General features: G+C 41.1%; 1 protein-coding gene across 1 annotated transcript in view; it reads right to left on the reverse strand.

Moving 5' to 3' along the window:
- LOC139666278 (transmembrane protein 132C-like) overlaps positions 1–26,782 on the reverse strand; it is a gene marked incomplete at its 5' end in the record, with an annotated part of 51,157 nt that overhangs the window by 11,813 nt on the left and 12,562 nt on the right. Inside the window, 2 exons of the mRNA XM_071545453.1 lie at positions 5,660–5,868; positions 16,913–17,056. Coding sequence (XP_071401554.1) covers positions 5,660–5,868; positions 16,913–17,056 — 353 coding nt within the window. The remainder of the gene's footprint in view (positions 1–5,659; positions 5,869–16,912; positions 17,057–26,782) is intronic.

The following is a 26,782-nucleotide window of genomic DNA, read 5'->3' on the forward strand; positions in this document are numbered from 1 at the left end:
AATTGCACTGCATTGCATTGTATTCTACTCTCTAAGCAGTTTCTCTTACTTCCTGATTAAAGCACCAATATTGCTGCAGGCAGGGCTGTGGGTGCTGTGTAGTGCCGGGGAGAGTGTGGCCTTGGGACAACCAGTGATGAAAAACATTGCTGTGGCTGTTCAGCTTATACATCACTCTACTCCATCCAGCCTCCATCACTGTCCGTCACTGCCATAGGTCTCTTTTGTCTTCCTATGCGTTGTAGTTTCTTTTCCTCAGACTTTTTGTCCTGCTCTCACTCTGTGTTTCTCTGCTCAGTTCCTTACTTCACTCGTCTGTCATCTATTCCTAAACTCTCTCTCCTTTATTCTCTTCCTCTTTCATGGTCTACCTGCGTCGCTCTCTCTACCACTCAGGTGGCCAGGGGGAGTGACAGTGACAGCTTCCATTAGGTTAAATGAGGCATGGCCAGTCAGGCAGAAAAACGGGCTGACAGGTTAACATGCTGTGGCCGAATGGCTTGGCTTAGTTCCTATCCTTCCTTCACCGTCCCCTTCTCCATCCCCCCTTCCACATCAGCGGCGGGACGACAACCTAAACTGAGGTGACATTTGCAGCTGGCAACAGAAACACAAGGCCAGGTCGTGTTCGTACCAATGAATGACAGGTCAGCCAAGGTGCCGGAGTGTAATGAGGTGGCTTACACACTTATGTGAATGTGAGTGAGCACACACACAAAACTGCAGCAAACTCACATGGACAAACCCATGTGTACACGCAGAATACATACTATATCTAGCTCTCTCCTCACCTCTTTCTCCCACAAACATACATACACACATACTCACACACACATCACTGCTCCGCCTCCCTCACTCCCTGACACACATGACACACATGACAGACATGAGCAGGCCTGGACGGCAGGGGGTATTTGTGTTAGAGTGCCACCCTGTGGTGTGTGGGTCACTGAGACTTGACTGCAATGAATTGGGAACTCGTGTGCATAAGTTCAACCTGCCTCAGGAGCTGCTGATCCAGTTCTAATCTGCAATAATCCAGTCTGTTCTCTGCACATCCATCACTGTCTGGTTTGGATCGGCCACCAAACAGGACAGGAACAGACTACAAAGGACAGTCAGGACTGCAGAAAAAATCATTGGTGCCAACCTGCCCTCCATTCAGGACTTATACATCACCAGAGTCAGGAAATGGGCAGGAAAGATCACTGCAGACCCATCACACCCTGGACACAACCTGTTCCAACTCCTCCCCTCTGGTAGGCGCTACAGAACACTGTACGCCAAAACAAGAACAGTTTCTTCCCACAGGCCATCACTCTGATGAACACTTAAATCAGTCACACAGTGACAGAAACTACTTGGGTCTGTTCATCTTGTTGTCCTTGTTTTTAGCTGTATATTTATTCTGTGTAAGTACATTGAGAGCAACGAAAAACCAGAGTCAAATTCCTTGTATGTGTACAGACTTGGCCAATAAAGCTGATTCTGAAGATATTTTGTTTCAAACAAAGTTCATCCCTATCACAAAGCAAATAAAAGTGACTATTTAGGTTGACTTAACACATATTGTTGGCGCTAATAACCAACAACAACTTGTATCTGTGAAAATGAGAACAAACAATTGACATGCCAGAATTTGTAGTAAGTGATACTTTGAAGGAGAGTCCCTATATTTTTTGTAACTCCACGCTTTTCATCCTATATACATATTCAAGATGTGATTAATCCAAGAAAGACGCAGCAAACATGAGTAGATGTTGATATGACGGCCTACACTGATGCTGAAAACCCATGTAAATATAGTGCCAAAATGAAAGTTTCCAAAGCTGTTTTAATATGAGTTTTTATGGGGCGTCCTGGTGGTCTAAGGTGCATACCATGTAGCCGCAACGTCCTGGGTTCAAATCGGGCCTGGGACCTTTGTCACATATCATCTTTGTATCTTTCTTGTCTATCTTCACTATATGTATAAACTATATAATAAAGGTAAAATGCCCAAAAATAATCTTACCAAAAAAAAGCATGTAAATATGAGTTTTTCCTATTCCATAATGTCATTATTAAGACTTTGTGCTTATTTGGATCGATGTTGAACTTGACTACCTCCTACACACTGTCCATCAAATGCTTGCTGTTTAAACTGTGCGAGATTTTTTATATGCCAACCTTTGTGTGTGGTTGGCTTAATTTGGACTCAGTCTGTTCAAAGTCATAGTCTGTGCATCCATTATAATGGTCTCATGGTTATATACTCTTAGCAAATATATCTGAATCACCAGTAGTACAATGGATGCACTGTTTGTAGGTGGGGGACAATGGAGGCAGAATGTGGGTGTTATAATGTGTGAATTATGAGAGACAGTACAGCGTGTTCCCTCTTTGAAATGTCATCTCACAGTACACAAAGCTATAACTTGCATGGCCAGCAAACGCATCCATGGGTTAACGTTAGGCAAGTTAACTTAAAGATAGAAAGGTTCGCTAGATCGTAGACTAAAGTCTGCATGTGTGGTTTGTGCTTCACTCGTGTGTTGAGCGTAAGTTCATCCCACACATCACTAGCCAGGCAGTTACTCAGCTTAACCAGGTGAGGAGATTTATTTTGAACTTTATGTTGAGCATTTTCAGTGTGACACGGTTCAAACATACTGTACTATAAGGGCAGTTTAGAGATGTATAGCTATGTATGTGTAGCGATGTATGATCGCCCGATGGACATCGCTACAATATCACCAATATTCCATCATTGCTCGACTTTGATTTTGGACGCTCATAAAAAAGTATAAACACTAGAGCGATTATAGAACGCATCACAGATGTTCAGTCATTTGCTCTCAAGACATGGAGGCAGAAAATCATCTAGTTACTTTACTTTGTTACTATGGCTCTAAGGTACTTTACTAAGTTAGTCTTTATTAAAAGCAACTCAGTACAGTGCTTTCAAGTTACCCACTCATTCACAGCCATTATGTCTTCTGGAGATGTCCTCACTCTTATAGAAATCACCAATGAGTACAGTATTGTTATCTAATACAAGGTAGCTTTCATTTATTCAGGGTCTGATTGTCTTTATGGTAAACTAGTAAGATCAGAGGAAGCCTTGATAGATCATGATGTCTGGTATAAAAAATAAATAGCGCTCACAACACATTGGCAAGTGCTTTCAGTTCCCTGATGCACAGCTAACAGTTAACAGTAATGTTCTTACAATTTTCTTCGATCAGTTCAAAGTAATGCAAATATTCCCAAGTTGTAAAGTGTGTCGTTCTGAAAGCCTACAAGCCTCTACCGTGTGCCAACCACTGCAACCACTACACCGCTACTGCATAGTATGCAATTCCGAGCAATACCGAGCTTGGCCAGTTCACCAAAATCACTGCACAGCCCAGAGCTGTTCCTGGGGGCTCCTTGAAAGGTTGGAACGAATATATCTGGGAGTGATTACTCGGACCTAGTGGGCTGGCCTAAACAAGTTGATTGACAGTTTGGGCTCGTGTAAGGAAAAGGCAAAGGAAATAGGGAAATATATACGGAAATAATATAATATATTAATTCACTATAAAGTTGGTTGTTCTGTATTTCCTTCTCTGCAGAGAAAAGTAATCCCTGAACTGAAAAGATCTCATGATCTTCAGATTGATGACTGATTAGTATAGCCAAGTAAAGGTCTGTTTTTCCTTCATCTATGAAGGTGGTGCCCCTACGAGTGTAATTTGATATCTTGATCAAAGTTTCATATTTCCATACCTTTCCATTTTCAACTCTACACGCTACACTATCAATAACATTTACATTATTTCCTTTTTATATTCAAACATGAAATGACAGGAAAAAAAGGAAAAAAACAACAACAACAGCAAATAACAAAATAACAAGAAACACAGAAAACACAAATGAAGGTTAATTGGTGTCATGGCTACAATTTCAGCCTGGATTTAATTGCTCTGAAAAACCTTTAAGGTCTAGAATTTGTTTTAAACTTTGAGTTCCAGTGTTGCACCTTCAATTGAAAATGCAGTTTTACCAAAAGAGGTCCTACAATATCTGATACAGTCTTTCTCTGATATGTCTCGCATGTTGATGGTAGTGTAGTGTAAGTTGAGCTATGAATGTGTGTGAGGTTGTGAAGACACTTAAAAATAAGTATGAGACTGGTATAATTAATGATTAATTTTCATCACTGAAAAGATTGTACTGTCTCAGTGGTTTTTTGGCCAGAACTTTTGTTGTTGTTTGGTTATTGAGGGACATTAGTGGTTTGTTGATGCCTAGGACCAGAAGGTTATACAGTTTGATAAGTTTGAGAAAATCAAGGACATGCATAAATGTCAGAGCTATATGGTATTGTAAGCAGTATCTGATATGAATGAATGTTTGAAAATTGGCTCAGACAATTCTTTCTGTATTTGTTTATGTTTTTGTGTGAACTTTGTGCGAGTCCAAAACAATGCCCAGATAAGCACTGACAGTAAATTGGATGTCTGTGTCTGCTGCTACATGAAGTTAGTTTTCATTTCATAACATTAATTGTGTGTGAATCTAATAGCCTGGCTATACTGAATTGGGTAATCACTGGAGACCTTGGAACAATTCATTCTTCTATTATAGTGCAAACACAATGTTTCAGTGCTACATGCCTTGACCAGAGTTAGGTCTGTTCGTACTAAATAAAAAAGCTATTAAGTGTGTGCTTAAGTGATCATCTCTTTCAATACAACCAGGTTAGGCTAGGTTAGGTTTTTTTTTTTTTGGTACGTTTTTTCATAATCTTGCACTACTGAGAATGTCTGCACATTTTGCACTGTGTCACTTTTGTGCCTCAGGAATTAAGTTCATGCTCTATAAAGCTCTAATTTATTATACATTTCCTATTCAGTATAACTACCTTATGTTAGTATGGTCCAATGCACTATTAGACACTCATTATACCACTTCCACAGCTGTGCCTGCACTACATGCCATGCTGCCCAAATGCACATAGTGACTGAATGCTAAATGTAAAATTCTCAATTCTCTGAGAACTGTCCCTCACTGTCCCAGCTCACTCTACTCTATGTGAGCTCCTGTTGTCCCTGCTGTGTGTAAATATGTAATGTCTTATGACAGAAGCTACTGTATGTTTCTGTACCAACACCACCAAGCCAAATTCTTCTACATTTATTTTACTTGGTGATAAAAGTGATTCTGATTCTCATGCAGGAATTTTCCAACTTCTTAAGCTTAGGCCCCCAAAAAGAAATTTGGAGTTTTTAAAAACAGCCCAATCGTACTGTGATATACACCATATACAACCCATTTTGTGTCTGAGGTTTAGCTCTTTCAAAAATCGAGTGTTTTGGTTACGAAGCAAAGACCTAGAAGCAGCTGATATCACCTTCCTAGAAGCAGCTGATATCAGTGGGTCACTGTTCATGAACTTACAGTATATCAACTCATTGTATGCACAGTGTTCATGGACAATGTATGCATGGTAAAAAGTGAAAAAGTAGCCCTCAATAGACCCCTGAAAGACTTAACTACCTGAAGTTCCTTAAACTGACTTGTGGGTAGATGCTGCAGCAAAATAGGTGTCAATTTAATGCTAACAGTATGCTAACATTTAATTTAAGACGTTATCAATTAAGATATTTCTCATCTGGTTTTGGTCAGGCCTTACCTCCTGTTGCTGGTAGTAACCGGGACCCTCCAGCCCTTGATCTGGCTGAGCTCGGGGTCGGCCATGTCAATGAGCAGGGGCAGACGGGGCATCCACACACTCATCTCCAGCTGGGCGCTCAGGAAGCTGTAGGTGAAGTTGAGCAACACCCTGCTCTTCCCCCTCGTCTCCTTCCCATTCACGTACACATAGTCACAGCGCTCCGACACCTGGGGAAACAAGGGAGAGAAGAGGGAGGGAGAGAAAGAAAGAAGAGGGAACGAGAGAGACAGAAAGAGATAAAGATGAAGAAACAGAGAATCAGACTTATGAATACTTTGACCAGAGACGATATAAGTACTCTAGTTCTTTACAGCAAACCAGTCATAAGGTGTATTCAGGCGTATTCCTAAATGACAACACAAATATAGTCATAAAGTTTTGTCATTTTGAATGCTCCGAGGAAGAAGAATATCTTCTGTTCTTTTTTCCCTCTCTTTACGTTTTTCAGTCAAAACAGCTTCTTCTTAAATGCTGGATGATGGAAAGATTTGGTATTGCTTCAATGAAACATTAAGTGTCAAGTCTTTTCAGCTGCCTGTGTGAGCATGCATGTGTGTGTGTGTGTGTGTGTATACCTGTGTATATGAGTGGATGCATGTATGTGCCTGGCTGCCCGCATGTGTGCAGATGCATCCTTACTTGTGTGTGATGTGTGTGTGTGTGTGTGTGTGTGTGTATGTGTGTGAGTTTGTGTCTTAATATATATGCAAGAAATGTGGCTTTGGTAGAAAATCAACTTAACAGATGGAGTTGAGAAAAGATACAAACCTGCTTCATCAACCAGAGAACAAAACACTGGCTCAAACCTTGGCGCATCGTGATTGGCTGGATAAAGTACAACCAATCAGCTACCAAGGCTCTCAGATGAATGTCCAACATAGACAAATGATATAGCAGGAACATCTAAGGCATCTATCATTATCTTCAAAGCACCAGAATCTCTTCATCAAACTTTTTTTTTTTTTCCCATTTCCCTACAGAAGTCTGAGAGGACCAAATCTATTTTACAATCTGTCATCGGTTTCTGTTTATAATCGCTCACATTTCAATTCATTTGAAGTTCGAAAAACATCATAAGCTTGATTGGCGCAACTGGTAATTTCAGCACATGTCCCCGGTACTGGTGGGGCAATTGGCTCTTTATAACAAACCAGCCGCAAGAAGACTGTCATCTGTCTCCCCTTCCTTGCATATAACTTGGCAGCTTTACTCTCAAATGATGTCAGACCAACCCCTATCTCTCCCTGGAACAACACTGACAGCTTGGTAACTGTCAGTTCTCTCCTCCTCCCCTTCATTCCCTCTCTCTCTCTCTCTCTCTCACTCTCTCTGTCACTCTTTCACTCTCACCCTCACTACATGTTCCTTCTTCCTGTCATGAGAGCAGGTACAGCGCTTCTAAGATGGAAATCAAGGAGGGAAAAGTGTAAGAATTCTACAGACTGTCATCATTTTCTAGGATTGACATTCACCAAATTAAGTTTCATGCTCAAGTCATCAATTAAATAACGCCATTCTTGAGAAAACAAAGCCCACCCAGTGCCATGTGTCATGTATTTAACTCTGGAACGCCAATCTTATGGTGTGATTACTGTAACCCTTTGTGGCGTTATTTGATTGGATCAATTTGACTGTCAGCAGTGAAAGTGCATATCAAATCACAATGACGTCTTTACACAAATTCACATTTGCAGTGAACACTATCAAACTAAGGTGTGCTTGACTATAACAACTGCAAATATGAAGTGTCATATAAATATTGTTCAAAATAAAATATTAAAATGCAAGTCTTTAGCACGTCTTTAGCACAGTTATCATCAAAATATAATCTCATTCCGATTTAACCTCAATGTGTCTTTTATCACTTCTCTTTCTGTAAATCTGCTCTATCCCTCACACATCTTTTGATCCCCTTGAGTGTTTCACATTCCTTCCATGCAAGCTATTATTAAAGTAAAATGATGATACACTCGTGAAAGAGGAAGGCAAGACTATAAGGTTGTGGTATTTTTGTATTTTGAAGATTGAAGACTGGAAGACTAAAGCCTCTCTCAGATAGTAAAGGGCTTTACAGTGATCTTCAAAATTAGTGTGGAACAGCCTAATTGGAGCTAAATCTATTTTTAAATCTTCTGGTGTGGAGTGCCGTTAGGGGAATCCTAACTGTAGCTTCACTTGTGAATCTTGTAATGTGAACAGTCAGATGACAGAGACGGAGTCCTGCATTTTCCTCTAGTCCTTACAGATATGATCGTTGTGTGTGTGTAATTGGTTGGAAATTTAATAAAACGATTGTTTCCCCATTTGAAGAAAGTTGTCTGCTTTCACTGGCGCTGAGCAGTAAACTTGTGTCTTGGTGTGATGAGTTGCAGATAATGGATGATATATGGGGGGTGGGGAAATTGGAAATAGATTTTAAATGAGTCTGTTTGAGGGGAGTTCGTACATTGGCACATAGATACACACACAGGCACACACACACACACACTGATGTGAAGAATTCCTAAAAGCAGCCATCCAGAGAGTGAGCTGAAAGAGTCAACTTCACTCCTCATTGAATCTCCTAAGCCTCACCTCTATCTTTGTTCCCTTCTCCGTGTTCATTCTCTCTCTGTCTGTTTCTCTCTCTCCCGCCCCGACGCTGAAATCAATTTATTTCAAACTATCTCCAGCTTTCAATCTATATCTCTTGCTCCTTTTTAGTTTTCTATATTCTATATCCATCTCCGTCTCACATTATGAAAGGTATTACAGGTGATAACAATAAAGATGTGGGGGGCAACCTCTGCATTGCATAACAAATTTGCCACTTGACTGATCTCTTTAGACCTCTGTTATCACCATAGATGTGTCATGAAAACGAGCACCAATCTATGTCACCTCTCCATGGAAACAATTAATTCTTATGTGTTGTTTATAGTGCTGGCTTAGAATCGCTCACACAGATAAGAAAGCCACAAAATTCAATTCAAAATGTGGCGTACATGGATGAGTCTATGACAAACTGAACTGATAAGTGACTGAAACTGATTGAATGCCCTGCGTTAGTGTACATGGTGAGATAGGGTGGGAAAGGTTTTGTTCCTGGGTCAAAACCAGGACAAAAAGATACTTAAAGCTCTATGTGATTACTTTTTTGTGGTAAAAAATTCACTTTTAATTGCTGTTAGTGTTGAAGTTGGCCTTTCCAAGCTCCAGCGTAACCATCAATGTAACATGAGGCGCTCTGGACCAGCCGATTCTGAGCAGCGGTGTACTGGATATACTGGTTAGAAATAGTAGTGTTGTGCGGGAAGTGATGTGTTTTACGTAGCATCTGGGTACTATGTTAGTAGATGCTAACGCTAATGCTAACTTCCATGGCCGTGTTAGCGTTTTAGCTACATATTAGCCCGTTAGCTTTTGTGAGCAGTTCTTACAGTGTCATGAGTGTTTACATGATTAATAAGCACACGCCTGTTTGTTGTCTGACATCATTAAAACTGCAATGGCAATTCTGACTACTGGGGCAGAATACATTGGGCAGTTGAAATCGCAGAGAGATTTACTGGCTGCATTTTGGGTAAGAGTCAGTATATCTCAAAGAAAGACAATAGTCTAGGGAATGCTGATGTTCAGTTAATTTGTCCTAATGCTTGCCTGAAAATCAGGGCACTGGCCACAAGATATTTTTCTTACGCAGTTCTTGCTTACTACATAGAATACAAACAATTCCCATCACTTCACACTATATTACCTAGTGTAAAGTTCACTGATTTATTTGGATATACTGTACGTTTATGTATATAGGTCTGTACTGTATATGATAGTGGTAAAAGGAAATAAATACTGGTATGACTCAGAAGATCAAAACTCTGTTCCGTTTATTGAGCTGAATCTCACTATTTACACTAATTTATATTAATATCAATCCTCCTTGCAGGAATAGAGAACTGGGAAAGGGTAAGTAATCCCTAGCTGAAAATGTAATTTCAGATTTAATAAATAGCATTACATTTCCCTGCTGTCCATCCTCTGCCATCGGAGTGGGTTTTACTAGGAAATATTCCAACAGCATTTGTCCTGCCCAGTCACAAGGCATGGATACGACTTGGCAACCCATCAAAAAAAATGCGACGGTCCGCTGAGTGATGCTACTTCCTGCCCTCAGTTGGTGTGGTATGACCTCCGACCCTGATAAAGAGCACAGTAGGCGACTGGCATGAATCATAAAAATACACTCAGGGTTTAATTATGGCTTGCTGCAGCTACTTCTGCAGTGCTCATCAACACAGATCAGCAGGAGTCACAGGGAAACTGAGAGAAGGAGGAGATGCTCAGCAATCAACACTGGAGTGCTAATGGGAGAAGTGTTTTATATTTTGAGTTGTCTTTGAAAATAGGCTGGGGGGGGGAGGGGCTACCGCTTACTGTTCCCCAGCGGGGGGACTGGGGAGGGGAGAGAGGGGGGTTACTCTACCGAGGTCAGCGTCACAATGTGTGGTACTCAGTGGATAATTAAACCCGTTGGGAGATCTGCCTCTTTTTCTCGCTGGCATGCGTTGTACAGTACACAAAAATACACACACACACACACACACAGCACACCCACAAAATCAGCTCCTCGGCACGATAACACAGACACACTCACGACAGGAACGCTATTCTTATTCTCTCACGCATACTCACATGCAAGTCCAAAAACACATTTTTTTCCCCCTCATTTCTCTCTTCCTTTAGCCTAATATAATGGGACAGTGATGAAGGAAAGATGTTAACTAAAGCCACAGTAACAAGCTCACTCTTCACCTGCCACGTTCACTTGGGGCACATAATCACAAGAGCAGATACTCATTAAAAACATTGTTATCGTCTTACAACCACAAAATTAAGAAATATGTAACTTTTACGCATTTTGACGATATCAGTTATAGTCATATCTTTTTATGTTGTTTTTGTGATGATGTGTGAAAAGTGTATTGTTGGTTCCCCTTGTGATGTACAGTCTTGTGGAAAAGAATCTTGTGGAAAAGAATTTCCCCTCGGGGATAATAAACTAACTAACTAACTAATAATATACATTTTTGTGGGAGCGTTCCCTAGCAACTACAGTGAACTGGTGAGGCAACTTTTCTGTGTTGTCTTTGTTATTTAGTTACCCGAGGAGAGTGCCTCATATAAGGGACATGCTGCCAGCTGAAGGTTTGTTTTTTTTTTCCACAATTTCTGGGCTCATTGTATTGATGTTGTATTGATCTACAACTGTGTGACCCTTGGAAATGCTCCTTTAACCTAAAGGGCTCACCAGAAAAAAGAGGCTGGGACCTTGTTTTGCTGGAGATGTGGGTTCTGCACTGGCTTCCTGGTCTACTGTGCACTCTTCGATCGACAAAATTAATATCCACCAACTATTGTTTAAGATTAATGCAGGTTGCTTTTTTTTTTTTTTTTTTTTTCAGAATCTTGGCTCCTCATATCAGATGCTGCAGTTTAGATGCCGGGTTACAAGATGATCAGAAAGGACAAAGACTTGTGGAGGAGTTTTGTTACTGGTCTAACTTTTTAAAATTCTGCTCTCCCTCTTTCTCTTTCTCTCTCTCTGAAAAGATTGCTCATATTTAACTGCCAGTCTTTTCCTCTCCCAGACAATTTGCTCACTCCATACTTGCTGGAATATAGAACTGACCTCCCTAGAGCCACTGGAAGAGCAGATTCACGATAACAATTATGATAAACTCGGATTGTTATTATTTCTGTTTTATTACAAAGATGTTATTTGCACAATCTTGCACTACTCACAATGTCTACACGGATCTTTGTGCACTATGCCGGTTTTCAGCCTCAGGAATGATGTCCATGCTCATGTCATATATAACACTCACACTGTGTAATGCTTGTAGTTTCTAATAACACTTTTCATCCGATGCAGTATAACTACTGGCCCAGTTTACGGGATGCAGCTATCCCTTATTCTGTTTGGGTGAGCACTGAGGTAGAAATCTAGCTTGGATGTTAGAAGAAAGTGGGTTGGGTGGGAGTGGGCGTCAGTTAGAGCCATCAAGTTGACACCTACCATCACAGATGTTTTTTTTAAATTAGAACCACAACATCTCATTATACCACGTCTGCAGCTTCAATTATGCTTCTTGAATGAACATGAGGCCAGATCCATACTGTATAAAGTTCTGCAGGTCGTAGGTGGATCGAAAATCTGCATGTTTGAGCTGTTCCTGTTCAGACGTGGATTAGGGCGTGCCTTTGCTTGCACACAGATTTATTCAAAGCTTTGCCTCCGGTGTCCTTCACTTTGGTATGGTGGAAAAACCAGCCCATGGACTTTTCACCTTTTTCATGTCTTTCTGCTGAGGCATTGCCTTTAAATGCTGCACTCCTTGAATCCACTTTTGTTAAGGAGGACTGTACGAAGCACGAAGACTGAACTGGCAATATGCCCTTGGGACATTAATTGTATAAGAGCATAAAATATCGAGTGTGTAGAACCAACAAGTGACATTTTACTAACTTAACAGGAAAGCAAAAGCAAAAGTTTAAATGATAGCATTGTTTTTAGTCAAAACACAACATAGGAACCATTCCTGCATTTACAGAGATTCAGAAAACTGTAAATTTGTTTTCATTCATTAATGAATCCAAGCATACATTGGGTGGAAGGTAGGGAAACACCCTGGAAAGGTTGTCAATCCATCATACATGAATCTGTTGTGTTTTTTATTTTATTTTTTATTTAACATTGACATTGAGTTAACATTAAAAGTGCCTGACACTAATTTAGGTCTTTTTCACACCGACATATCATCTCTTTTTCCATAGCATGTGTATGAGCTTGAGGCAGAACATCTTTCTGTCAAGTGATATTTCAGTTGTAACCTCCCAAAAATAGCCATGTTAATACTAAATTCAGTCAGCAAATGTTCATGTCACAGTAATGGGGAGATTTTAATGCAGACTTACACCACAGCTCACTGGGCCAGTATGTAGTCAGCCTTCCACAGACAAGGAGGGCTTAATTAACCAGACACACAACACCTGCTAAATAATTAACATCCCCTCTACCAAAAGTAAAAAATTTCCCATTGCTGTTCTGGCTGTGCCTTAAAATTGGCAAGTCTGAAAGTTTGCCCCTAATGAAAAACTAGTAGCCTATACTTTAAGTTTACTTTTTAAAATAGTAGTTATAATACTAGTTTTAAAAACATTAAAAGCTACTGCATGGGCCAGGAGGAGCTTCGTTCCGGAGCGGAGTTTGAGAACAAGCTTTAGAAAAGAGGTGAAAACAGCAACACAGCTGGCCCACTGTATGGATATTGGTTTACATCATGATGAATCAAGGAAATCTCCACATAGCACACATTAGTTTCAGGATTGGTTATAAGGTCTGGTATCGCTTATTGCAGGTTTAAGAAACGTCTTCACTTGTCATTGTGGAACATGTAACATTCTCCGCGGGAGAAAGTTCTGGCAATGTAAGACTAGTAACCGGCGAGACGTCTCCACAGGTACGGTTAGCTTAGCTGTTAGCCTTTATGCACGGTTTGTCCTTCGCTGGCCTCCGTAGCGCAGTGGGCGAGTGGCTTTGCAAATGCTTGTTTACAAATGTGTTGCAGCTCTGTCATCCTCAAGTGGTCAGAACATTTTGCTTAAAGGGTAACTTTGGTATTTTTCAACCTGGACCCTATTTTCCCAACTGTGGGTGTCTAAGAAACTAATGGGGACAACAATTTTTGAAATTGGTCCAGTATTGAGCGAGATCGCTTCAGCCGGCAGCCGTGAAACGGGCTGCAGTGTAATCCGACGGGGCAAATGCGCACCGTCAATGTACGTCCACTAAAAGTGCTTGTTTTTGCCACTGACTGGCTCAGATTGTTATTATAAGTGTCTGACAACAGTATGGAAAGGACCCTATACAGAAATGAAACGTACTTCCTTACCTTTAGCTTGATCCCGTCTGTGTGTAACCAAGTCTCGCTCAAGTCCCGCGAGAGCTTAGTTGTTGCAGGAAGTCACCTGTGGAAACGTGAGTGAGAGTTGGAGTGGAGAGAGGAGTGCCACCGGGAGGAGTTTGTTGTGTTGGAGTACAGAGATCGTAGCTCAGTGTTATCTAAAAGATTTTCTAAGTCATGGCTGAATATTTACCTGATCTCGACAACGTGGAAGAGGCCTTTGAATTCGATGGCGGCCCGTATTTATTTGAGCCAGAGTATACGGATGAAGAGCTCCTACTCATTGAAGAGCTACCATCATCATTCATTGCCAGTAAGTATCTCTATGATATCTGCTAATGTATAGGATATACAAATGTAGGCATAAAAATGGTCTTATAGGTCGTATAATAGATAAGCATAAATATGACATTTTTACACCACGCACACACACTTTGGCAACAATATTACACAGATAATTTCAGCTTGTTGATATCACTTATTGTATTATTATGAATGTCAACTGCTGAAAAGGGGAAATTAATCTATATACATATTTTATAATCAATCATGACTCAGTTGATAGGCTATTTTACACTACTACTGGCTAGCTCCGCCAAGGAGGTTATGTTTTCGGTGCTGTTTGTTTGTTTGTCTGTCAGCAGGATTACGGAAAAAATACTGGCCCAATTTTCATAAAACTTGGTGGAATGGTGTCGCATGGGCCAAGGAAGAACCCATTAAATTTTGGAGCGGATCCGGATCCGACTCACGAACAAACAATAATAGCATGAACCTTGGCGGAGGTCTGCGCTCTCCGAGTGCCTTTCTAGTTTAGTGATTGTTTTTGCAATGTGTACTGATGCCAGGACAACGCAATAACTTTAGCTAATAACATTACCTCCACTCTGTCTGCAGCAGGTCTCTCCACTCTCGGGACAGCATTTTTCTTTAGGAAAAAGTGCTTTGGGATAGGATTTCGTCTCCTCTTTGGCTGGCTGTAGTCATCCCGGTCAAAATGGTCACTGCAGACCCGATGGTCTGCAACGCGCAGCGTATGGACAGGAGTGTTGGCATCCATTTGTAGCACAACTAGCCACAACTTCAGCGGGTCACTATCCAACAAAGGCAGTCTGTGAAAGCTGCGCGAAGTGTTGCGCCACATTTTGTTGGCACAATTCGGAAATGTGCAAACACGAACCATTGTTTTTTTTTTTTTTTTTTATTTAGATCTTTTAGATAACGCTAAGCTACGATCTCTGTACTCCAACACAACAAAGTCCTCCCGGTGGCACTCCTCTCTTCCACAGGTGACTTCCTGCAACAACTAAGCTCTCGTGGGACTTGGGCGAGACTTGGTTACACACAGACGGGATCAAGCTAAAGGTAAGGAAGTACGTTTCATTTCTGTATAGGGTCCTTTCCATACTGTTGTCAGACACTTATAATAACAATCTGAGCCAGTCAGTGGCAAAAACAAGCACTTTTAGTGGACGTACATTGACGGTGCGCATTTGCCCCGTTGGATTACATTGCAGCCCGTTTCGCGGCTGCCGGCTGAAGCGATCTCGCTCAATACTGGACCAATTTCAAAAATTGTTGTCCCCATTAGTTTCTTAGACACCCGCAGTTGGGAAAATAGGGTCCAGGTTGAAAAATACCGAAGTTACCCTTTAATGCAGCTTTAATGACACCTAATATAATCTTTACTCACCAACAAGCCACTGTCAATTGCTTGCTCATTACATTGAAACAAAACACTTGTTATGGCCATTTCTGTTTCACATACCAATTACATTTTCATTGAATGTTGTCTTTCCCTCTCTGCATCCTGAGGGGAAACATGCATTCAGTCGATGGCATGAATGACATTTGAAAATCAGCAACACCATGGAATCTGTCCTTGATTGTGAGTCTTTGTGTGTCTGGCCAACATACTGCACATACGGTGGGATGGCTGCAAAACTCCAGGGTTGGAATCAATGCATTAGGGCATGCACATAAAAACTGAATTAAGCACCAAGGCACAACGCTTAAGCCAAGGTCTGAATTGGACCCATAGTGATTTAATGCTGATTATGTAACTGTAGAATGATATACTGTCTACTGTCTTTCAGCTGTCTTGCAAAGCACATACAAAAGCAGGTACAGAAGAAATGAGTGAATAATCAAAATGAAAATTCGTCCATCATTAAAAACTGTTTTTGGATGTCTGCCAACCAGACTGATCTCACAGAAAAACGTGAAATGAACACGACATGTGAACAGCAAATTACGTGTTGGTGGAATGTAAAGTGTTACATTTATGTTTTCCCAGCACAAAACGGTTACGTGAAGGAAACATGACTATAAACAGGAAGTAGTGTCACATTGAACTAGCACGATGGAAAGTAAGGGTGTCGTGGTCGGGGATGGTGGATGAGCGTATACGTTTGCCTTCGACATGGGCGACCGGGGTTCGATTCCCAGCGTTTTCAAAGGACATTTCAACCGTAAGTCACATTTTAATTTTTAATGAATGTTAAACCATGACCAAACCATTTCTCTAACCTTAACCAAGTTGTTTTAGTTGCCTAACCATAACCAAGTTATTTTAGTTGCCTAAACTTTACTATAACCTTAACAATAACCTTAACCAAACTTGTTTGACTTGCCTAAATTTAACCAAAGTCGTTTTACTTGCCTACATTTAACCATTAACCAACCTTTGGGATGTAATTCAATTTGTGGCGGAGAAACGTATTTAAATTTGTGGTGGAAAAACATATTTATATACATATTCGTTGCGGGGGAACGTAATTGAGTTTGTGGAGGAGAAACGTTTTAGAGATCGTGTTCATTTCACGTATTTGTGTGAGATCATGTTGCTGTCAACCTAAAACAAGTCAAGACAAAGTTTGACAAGACCAATCAACAGTGGCACGTTTTGTGTGTTTTTTTCTATTACTTTGTTACTGGAGGAATGCACCTGAATAGTAGAGACATGCTTCCAGCTGATTTCTTTACATAATTTATGGGCTCACTCCAGGAAAAAAAAAAAACTCTCAACTTAAGAGCTCAGTACTGAAGGCCAGGAAAAAGATCCGGGGCCATATTTTGCTGGTGGAAATTCTGCACCTGCGTCCTAGTCTGTTGTGCACACACCACTTCTACGCCATGATGACCTTTTATTCATTCTGCTCAACCTCCCACATAGGACTAGAAAGCGCTGACCATGAAACAGAAGGCAACAAAAACAAATAGGAAAGGGTAAAATAAAAAGCAACAGCTCAGAACACATGCCCACACTCACCTTGACAACCTCTTCATCTGTTGACTTGCACTCCACTGACTCTGTTACATCAGAAACTGCTCCGTCTGTTCCGACGGTGACGACTTTTACTGGCACGGCGACAGTTCGCCCAGTCAGGACGGCCGTGTTGAGGATCTCGGTGTCCTGTCAGGGAAAACAGAAAGACACAAATCAATATTACATCTAACGGTACAGCGACTGGTAGAACTAACCGGATAACTGTTTGGAATTTAGCATTTTGACTAACATGTCTTAAAAGAAGTGATAATAAATAAAATAGGTAAACATTAGGGATGGGAACAATTATCCAGGTACTTGGTTACACGTTTGAAAGTTAAAACTTGTATAATGCAAATAAATAGTGCTACTCAACAAATAAACTCTCACAGCAAAGCTTGGCTACTGTGGTGTCTACTTTAGCTAGTCTAACATTAGTGTGTCTACTAGCCACTCATACAGTGCAGAATCAATCATGGAGTTATTTCACACAGTCCAACGACAAATTATGCAGTATTGTGTTAAAATACGTGGGTGGAAAGCAAAGCATCCTATCATTGCTAAAAAAAAAAGAGCTGTCATCTCAGCCATCGGTGCTTTATATTCACTGAGAACAAACCCCCTGCACACCGGAAAAAACAGTAATCGAATACTATCCGGTTAGAGAAAACAAGTACTCGGTTACTAAGTTTTTACATCGCTAGTGAACATTCATAACACGAACATGACAAGTTAGATAATGTGTAACAACAAACTACACCAAGGCGAGGGTGAATACTTGATGTGATTGGTTGGAAGGATAGGCATTAATAAAAAAAAAAAATATCACACCTTTCTGAATTAGTTTAAAAGACCATTCACAGTTCCAATTTAAAGGAACAGAAATGGAAAATAATGGAAAGTATGTTGGTGTGATGGAAAGTAAAAAGAACAGCGCGGTAACGTGATGTGGTGTGGTGTGTTTGTGTGTTTGAGTGGTTGTGTGTGTATACTCTGAAAGTGTACCATAACTCTATGTATATTGGTAACTGGATTCAAATGCCATTTAAATACCGATCACACACTCTGCATGATGGGGTGAGATGAGAACGAAGCCTGTGCTTACCATCTGAGTCATTTCTCCATTTGACAGATGTGTTCACTGTTGAGGTCCTTATTTATCTGTCACCAATAGAGACTGCATGTTCTATCTTAACGTTATGTAATTATGAGCAATACCAATCCACCAACCCCACTAAAATGTCTCAGTCTGCGAGGCTTTAACTAGAGGTGTCAAACTCAGTGTCAGTCAGGAATTGAGAAATTAGAATAATGTCTGGAATTTATTTGCATATCTTTTGATTGGACAAAGCCAACAAATGAACTTTGTCCATTCTAGTGAATGTCCCTCATGTCCTAATGTCATGTACATAGCTTAATTTAAAGCGGTAAATAACATAAAATTCAGTGGCTTTGTAACCTGTGTGGCATTTAGTTCAGCAAAATAATTAATGTTGGTTATGCCAAACTGTTTTTACACAGCTACGCGATACACAGCCCGCTTAAATTAAGGAAATTATGAATATTTTACAGTGGAGTGGGATTACACCATAATCATTTCAGTCTTATTTACAGGTATTCCCAGGAACTCATTTAATTTAATGTGAACGTAAGAAACTTTGATAACAGTGCGTTATGTCAAATTGCATGCGTTCATCGTGATCACAAGATACACTTGAGAATGCAATGCCTCATAGAAGAGCAGGAAGGAGATAATGAGATCAATTAAGACAACGCCTGGTAATCCCCGAGCTCTGTGTGTGCTGGTTGTACAGAGGATTTGCTGTAGCACTGGATTCTGCTCATCACAGCTTAGTTTCAATAAAAGGCTGCTAAGAGGCCTAAACCTTTGAAAGGCAAAGTAAGACTGGTCTCCAGACGGCTCTTTGTTCATCACAACTGATGCCTCTCTGTTTGCTTTGTTTCTTCCCCCTGCCCACTCCTTTTGAGAAAAAAACAGATAACATTATTTAAAACTCAACTGTAGATAATGGAATTTCAAGCCTGTTAATAAGAGGACTTCTCCGCCCTCTCTCTCTCTCTCTCTCTCTCTCTCTCTCTCTCTCTCTCTCTCTCTCTCTCTCTCTCTCTCTCTTTCTCTCTCTCTCTCCCCTTATTTTTCTCTCCCTCTGTCTTTGTCTGATTGTTCTCTCTGACATCTGTTTGGGAGTTAATTCATCCAGATTTGCAATAGTCTCCACTTAGATACACTTTAAGGGAAGGGAAAATAAAGAGAGCTGTTCGTTCTCTATCCCTCTGAATTGAAGGCGGCGATTCTTACTATTGAATACATTTCTTTCTCCTGTTATTCGCGAAAATGACCCAAAATGTATAATTCGCTTTTGATTACAAAATCATGCTAATAAGAGTCACATTACAGACTGATGCTAAAAAACCCTAACAAAATGGATGCAAAAATGGGTAAATTATCATTGTATTTTTTTTTTTGCCACTGAATTGAAATGAAGACAATAAAAGTCTGACATTAGTGCAGTTCACCAAGACCTCTAAGAGGGAAAATTAAATCATTAGAAAACATTAGAGAAAATAGACAAATGGAGGACTTGTCCCTTCCTCTCTCAAAGCAAAATCTCAGAGAAAATTGAAAGAAACCTGAGCCATTATTCTAACACAGGCAATGCCATTAACTGTCCATCATGGCATTTATTGAGCCTCTCGTCTATTCAGGAGCTCATAAAATGAACAATGCCATCCGCACTCAAGATTTCACTCAAGTTTTCTGGGAAAATATCTCACCATGAACTTCTATTCAAAGCTCTTTTGGTAAAATGAGTACAGGTGATCCCAAGCTCCTCTTAAGATACTTTCTAATCCTTGTTGAAAAAATAGTTTGACATAATCCATCTATCTGATTTTCTAATGTCACACAGAGAAACTTTCATTATCTGCAAGCTCATACAGCAAAGCTTTGTGTGCGAAAAGTTTGCTAGTATTGTGCGATTTTGCCTAAACTTTGTTCTTGTTTCCGCTTATGTCAAACTACCATCCAATTTACTGACATTATAGATAATAGTGTGTGTGAACGCTGCAATATTGTGATGTTTTACACATATTTCAAATATCTGATTCAATGTCCCAGTTTATCCCAGATCCTTTCTCAGTGCATCTTCAAAATTTGTTTGGTTCTGTAAGAGCATATTTGAGACAAAATTAGTGTAGTAAGCCACGCATTATGCATCTAACATATATGCAATGCATTACAGGTTTCATAAAGACTTCATACAGTTGCACAGGCTTTAAAAATAAGAGACTGTGGCTGCATTCAAGCTAGATGTATTCAAGTTAATGTGCAATTTGAGATTTGAGACTTGAGATACCATTGATTTCTCTTGAAAAATGTACTGTGTATGTCACTGGGGAAAAAATAAGGGACACTTACAGAAGGTTTACTCTCTCTCACTCTCTCTCTCTCTCAATAGATATATAAATATACAGATACAGAAAAAGGATACAGAAAAATATTTCTTTGAAACTGCACAAACTGGACTCAAATGGCATCTGTGTACAATCCATGCTATAAAGGCCAGACTCACCAGCCTGTCATCCAGATTCAGCAGTGTAAATGTCTGCTTATAATCATATACTGTTAAGATCGAATGTCTCAAATAATAACCTAGAATGTGTGTGTGTGGGTGTGTTTGTGTGTGCCTGTACAACACATGTACATGTGAGGCAGCATGTCTGTGTTCACTTGTGGGTTATTAACACTGAAGCAACACTATGAAAAGAGGGGTCTTAAGGAGCTCCAGGAGCGTGCATAATGGAGACTGTACGTGTTTGTGTGTGTGCGTGTGCGTGTGCGTGTGCGTGTGCGTGTGTGTGTGTGTGTGTGTGTGCGTGTATTACATCTGGGCTCACTCAGTATTCAGCTCTGCGTGGCTCAATCTCCTCACCCGTCTAGCTTTGGGACTGAAATTAAGTGAGATTTGCTGTGACAGCTGGAGTGGTGCAGGAGGCATGAAAACCAGTATCTTTTCCCACCAAGTCCCCCAACCTCTCTCCTGGCCCTGCCTGGCTGCCTAATACCCTCCTGGGGTTATGAGGGGCTGGAGTGCATGTCTTATTCATGGAGGCTATGTGTACGCAGCAGTAGGTAAACACTCATGTCCCCAAGCGGCAGTATTATTAGCCTAAGTGATGTGCACATGCGTACGCACACACACACTCACACTCACACGCACACGCACACGCACACGCACACGCATACACATACAAACCTGCACATATACTTACACTTTCATTAGCTTTTACGCACACACGCGCGCACACACACACACACACACTCTTGCAGACCAGCAAAAAAAATAAAAAAATAAATAAGAAACATGGCTCCCTCCTCACAGAGCGGCTTATCTTAACAACCTCTTGTTGCAGCTCAGAGAAGAGAGCAAGAGAGGAGAAGAAAGCGTGAGGGAGAGGGGAGGAGGGAGAGAATCAATAAAAGGCCATCTATGCAGCTGGGGTAGGAGGGTGGAGCATGTGGTGGCTGATATGGTGGTGGATGAATGATGTGTATGCTGGCAGACAACCTACCACTGCTTAGATAATACTGTATGTGTAGCACCGCAGGCTCAAGGACAGACTCTGCTAATGGGGGTTTGTCCCTTACATCTGGTGACTGGTGAAGCCGTAGAAGATTCCTGACTTCATCCTGGGCATTACTTGACTCCCACAAGACCATGCAGAGTAATCATCACACTCAATGACTCCCTCGAGACGGTTGCCCATACCTTTACAGATCGACAGCTGGCAACAGCTGTGCATGTGAAGCATCCTTTTGCTTTCTCCAATTATAAAACCATCCAGATACTGGAAAAAAAGACGAAAGTTGACTCATCAGACCATATTACTTTTTTCTATTGATCAGGGCTCCAGATTTTGTTTCCTCACACCAAGGTAAGTGTCTTTGTGCATTGGCCTTGGATACAAGCAGTTGCAAATGGCAGCCTGGCACCCTGCCATAAAAACAGCATACAGTTTATGCCGAGACTGTGTTACAGAGGTGTGGATTTTATTCTGTGGTAATTTTTGTGTCCGTAGTTTTGTGGTGTTTAGCAACAATCCTGTTAAGTGTCTGTCTGTCGCTGTTCCTCTTTGCCAAAGCACTTTGTCCACGTTTGGCATATGTTGTCGTGACTTTTAAGACTCTTCTTCTTGCCACATTGAATAATTTCACAGTTTCTGTAACCAATGGACCTGCAAGACCAATATTGCACAGCATGCCTCAAAGGGCTTCACAGAACAAACGGTAAAAGCAGTGGTCATGTAGACCGTTGAGTACAAACAAATACATTAAAATGCACATTTAATTAATAAGAAAATTTACTTTTTGTCCCCTTTGGAGCTCTGTTAACTGTCTCTTACTGTTTTGAAAAACACATAAAGGTGGAGACTGTAAGATATCTTTTAAAACTGTACTACTTGTACTACGGATTTAGTCACTTCAAAGTTAAAGTCCGGTGGTGGTCATGTAGTGTTTTCATTATTTTGTCCAATTCCTGTACAAATACTGTTTACTACAAATACTCCACTTCATGCATCGTTATACACATAAATACAGGTTCCCCAAACGCAGATGTACATGTATTTGTCGAAAACACAGAGCAGACTGGATGTGTGGTGTGTGTGTGTGTCCAGTCAGTGTGTGAGAACTTTTAGCTCTATAATCTCAAACCACCTCAATTCACTTCAGCAACAATCAGAGAAATCACACACACACACACACACACACACACACACACAGACAGACCACAAAGGAAGATGGGTATTGACCAGGGAAATCTGAAAGACAGCAAGAAGAATAGCCAGCCACTCTTGGAGGAGAGGTAAGTCGAGGCTGAAGAGGTGCGCCAGAGGAGTGACAGCAGAAACAACTAATGACAGGTGTCTTCCCATTGTTATCTCTAGATTATGTTATTCTGAGGAACATTCCCTGCAGCGCCCCAAGGCTGCCTTCCACTTTCATCTCCCATTGATCCCCATTGTAATGCTGCGATAGAAGCGATAGTTTCGTTTGGTTTATGGCTACGGAGCCAGCCTGTAGCTCTCGTCCGATAAATTGTTCCTAGGAGTCCATATATTATTAGGCTAGTGGGGGGGTCTGACATCTGAGATAAGTTTAGTTTAGGCCTGGGCCCTCAATGCTGCTTAACACTGGGTAGCAATTCATTATTCATCCATTCAACAGATGCCTCGGACCCATGGAGAACAGCAACTCAGCAGTGCACTATTCACTAACTGACTGAGATTGACAGTAAGCTCACAGGTCCTGTCCTGTGCTAGCCTACGGCACCTGTGAATAGAATTTCATATTGCCGCTGCAGCACTCTCGGCTATTCAGTTCGTATCAATTATCAATAAAAAGTCTATTCCCTGCAGCACCTGTACAATCTCCCCTGCCACTCAAACACAAACATCCGAACATCTCACACCCTATAGCAGGGTGATAAAATGAAAGCAAGGGCAGGGGAATCAACACCTCCAACAATTTTTTTTTTTTTTTTTACTTTTTCAGAAAGCGTGATACAACAGCAGGAAGGGAGAGGGGTGTTCTTAGAATGTTATCTCTTTATGGTTACGGCTTGGGAAAGAGGCACAGGAGCCAAGTTATTCTGCACATGATGTTGAAGTCAGAGAAATGTATGAGCTGGAGCGGGGCGCTGATAACTGAAATGACGAGGGACGCAATAGAACGGGCAAAAAAAGATGGGAAATTCGTTTTTTTCCATGAGTGCAGTTGAAACTTTTTTAATTACCAGTTTCCAGAGAAATGGTAATTGAGAGAGTTGACTGTGGATTGTATTTTTTTTTTTGCTAAAAACTTACAAAATCAAAACCATGTTGTGTCTTCTGCAACTAGGTTACATGTTTGATGAAAAATAAGGTAAAAAACACACTTTAATGGTGGTTGAAACTTATGTTATTTGTAAGGATGAAATACGCTGCATAATCAACTCCAGTGTCTACCTTGATTTAACACAATTGGCAAAGCAGCTATGATTGCAGTTAGTTTTTTCTAGGTATTAGCAAATAAAGATTTCTTTTTGGGGGCATTCTGCCATGACCAGAAGTAATAAATACCAGTATTGATTATTTCATCAGGACCTGCAGTGATTTATACTCTCCTCATTAATTAGATATTGATTTATTACATAACTTGTTGGCCTGACAATCTGTTGGCTTTTTGTTATTGTGTATTTGTTATAGCTTGTCACTGTGAGCTCTGGATACTTTTAGTGAGATTAAATATTAAGGCATTGTTGTTTTCTCTCCTCTTACTTTCTCACAGATTACCATTAGGACAGCAAAATGCCAAAGTCAATACTGGTAAAACGGCCGTCCATGATAAAGCCTGTTCATTTTCTGAGGACCCCTCTGTTGTTTCTGCAGGCCATTTGATTAGAATAAGCCAGAGAGCTCCACTGTGCTGGACCCCGGCCCTGGCTGTCCAAATAAGAGACTCTCAAGCCAGACTGACAGAGTGGGGAAAGGGTGAGGGAAAGCAAGCCAGCAAAAAAATAAACAAACACACAAGCACAAATTAGAGAATGGACAGGCTTAGCTTGTCTTCGAAGGAAAGCCTGACTGACACATATGGAAGCTGCAACTTGGGCCCTCAGAGAGAGAGAGGAGAAAGAGATGTGGGGTGGCGGGACTGAAATAAAGACTGAGAGTGAAAGTGAGAGCTAGACAGTGAGAGGGAGAGAGTCTGCGTGTGTGTGTGTCTACAAGCTACGTGCCCGTGTGTGTTATTTATCCAGGGAAAGTTGAGTGAGCATGCTTGCTCTTTTTCTCCAACACCATGCCTCATTCTCACAGATACAGACATTCACGCCTGGAAGACTACCAGTAAAGCCATGACTTCTGCTCTGACCACTGAGCGACTGCAGTGGAGCAAATGGAAGTTAACTGCCTTGCTCAAGGACCTTTTGGCAGACGTTCTTGAGCAAGAGAGGAGAGTTTCTCATATGTGTGTGTGCTGTATGTGAATGAGAGAGAAAAAGAGAGAGAGAGAGAGACAGAGAGAGAGATGAAGATTTCTGAGCATGCCTTCTGAGCAAAATATAGATAGATAATCTTCTGAAAGAGCTCTCGATTTGAACCGGCTTTCCCCATTTTGATCTCTCCCTCTCTCTCTCTCTCTCTCTCCCTCTCTCTCTCTCTCTCACTCTCAGACTTACAGTAGCGATATATGATGATCAAGAACAGGGACGAAAAACGAGCGTGGTGCATGAAACTGAAACCACCAGGGACAGAACGAGTGAAAGAGAGAATTAATGTTGTCAAAATGCAAGCCAGCAAGATAGAGCAGCAAATTAGAAGCCAGTATATACACAAGAGGACTTAATTAATCTATGAGGGGCATTACGGCCATATGCAGATGGCTAATGCAGCCTTGAGGACACTTAGCATGCTACTGGATAGCCTCACTGCACAGCCTATTAGAGCTCTGCCAAGCCATTTCCAAATACAGTTCCTGACAGCGTGACAGCATGACTGATGGCAGCCTGCTACAATACTGCTAGCTTCTCCCTGATGCTGTGATACCACTGTGTGTAAATTACAGATATGCGGACTGCTTTCTTTCTGACTTATCCCTTTCTCTTGTCTGCAGAGAGGACACAATTTCTTATTATTTCTGTTTGTCCTTGTTGCCTCAGTCTATTATTATCTGTCATACACTGGTGTGGAGTCAATACAGGGAAAGCAACATTTGGCCAAACCCTAATTATTCCAGACAAAGGCGCTCACCCGTGACAAAAAAAAGCTAATGTTGGGCTCGCTGCTAATAGCCCTGATTAGAATGTTATGGGACTGTGAGCACAAAGCTAATGTTATTGAGTTTGGAATGGAGTGAGTTTCAGAAGCTATGAATAAAATGCTAATGATAGCGTTTGGGATGTACTGTAAAGAGCTATGGGGGGCACACTGGCTGTCTCTTCTAATGAGAGAACAGAGAGGCGCAGCGCGGGAAGAGAGAGATCAAAAATTCATGGGAGGATGCGGTGAAACTAGCGCACTCTCGGTTGCCATGTTCCCTACATGCGCTCTCATTCAAGCTTGTTAATGAAACGCTTTCACTTTCACTCTCTTCCCCTCTATACCTCGTCGGTGCCAGGGTGCGCTCTGTACATTCTCTGATTTTCCTCTCTCCTCACTTGTTCTCTGAAAATTATTTAATTTGCCAATGAATATACTGGAACTAAGTATATTATAACCAACGAACCAGAGAACTACTAAAGGATACTACTAAAGGATATTCAGCATAGCGATTGGCATTCTAAGATATCCAAATCCAGCCACAAAAAGACAATAGTGTGAGCTGTCCAGCATGCTACAATCCAGTACAGTACTGTTTTATACCATGTATAAAACTGAATGAGGACTAGTTCTGAAATATTGAGCTTCCTCCGTTGCTGCAGGAGGAATATCCCATGTTGAACCTTCTTGATTATGCACAAGATGTTCTCACACCATTTGAGGGTGTCAGAGATGGTGGTCGCCAGGAACTTGAACGACTCCGCTGGGTTTACGATTGAGAAATTGATCTCCAGGGGCAGAAGAGTAGGCAGGTTGCTTCTGAATAGGCCAATCTTCATCTCACCACTTTTTCTCTCACCAGCTCTCTTCCTCCGTGCTTCTTGTTTTTTTTTCATACTTGGACTCTCCAATCTCTTTCCTCCTCTCTTTCTCTCTAGTCCTAACCTTTTCTCAATTCTTAGTTTGAGCATCTTGCTGTAACTTCAGTCAGTTATCCAAGTGGGCAGTTTAGCTGTCAAACCTAGAAAGCAATGGGGAATAACTTGAAGCCTG

This window comes from Centroberyx affinis, unplaced genomic scaffold, assembly GCF_046629955.1.
Source record: "Centroberyx affinis isolate AG114_WGS23_722 - 3 ecotype Tasmania unplaced genomic scaffold, CSIRO-AGI_Caff_v1 ptg004908l_1, whole genome shotgun sequence".
Classification (NCBI taxonomy): domain Eukaryota; kingdom Metazoa; phylum Chordata; class Actinopteri; order Beryciformes; family Berycidae; genus Centroberyx; species Centroberyx affinis.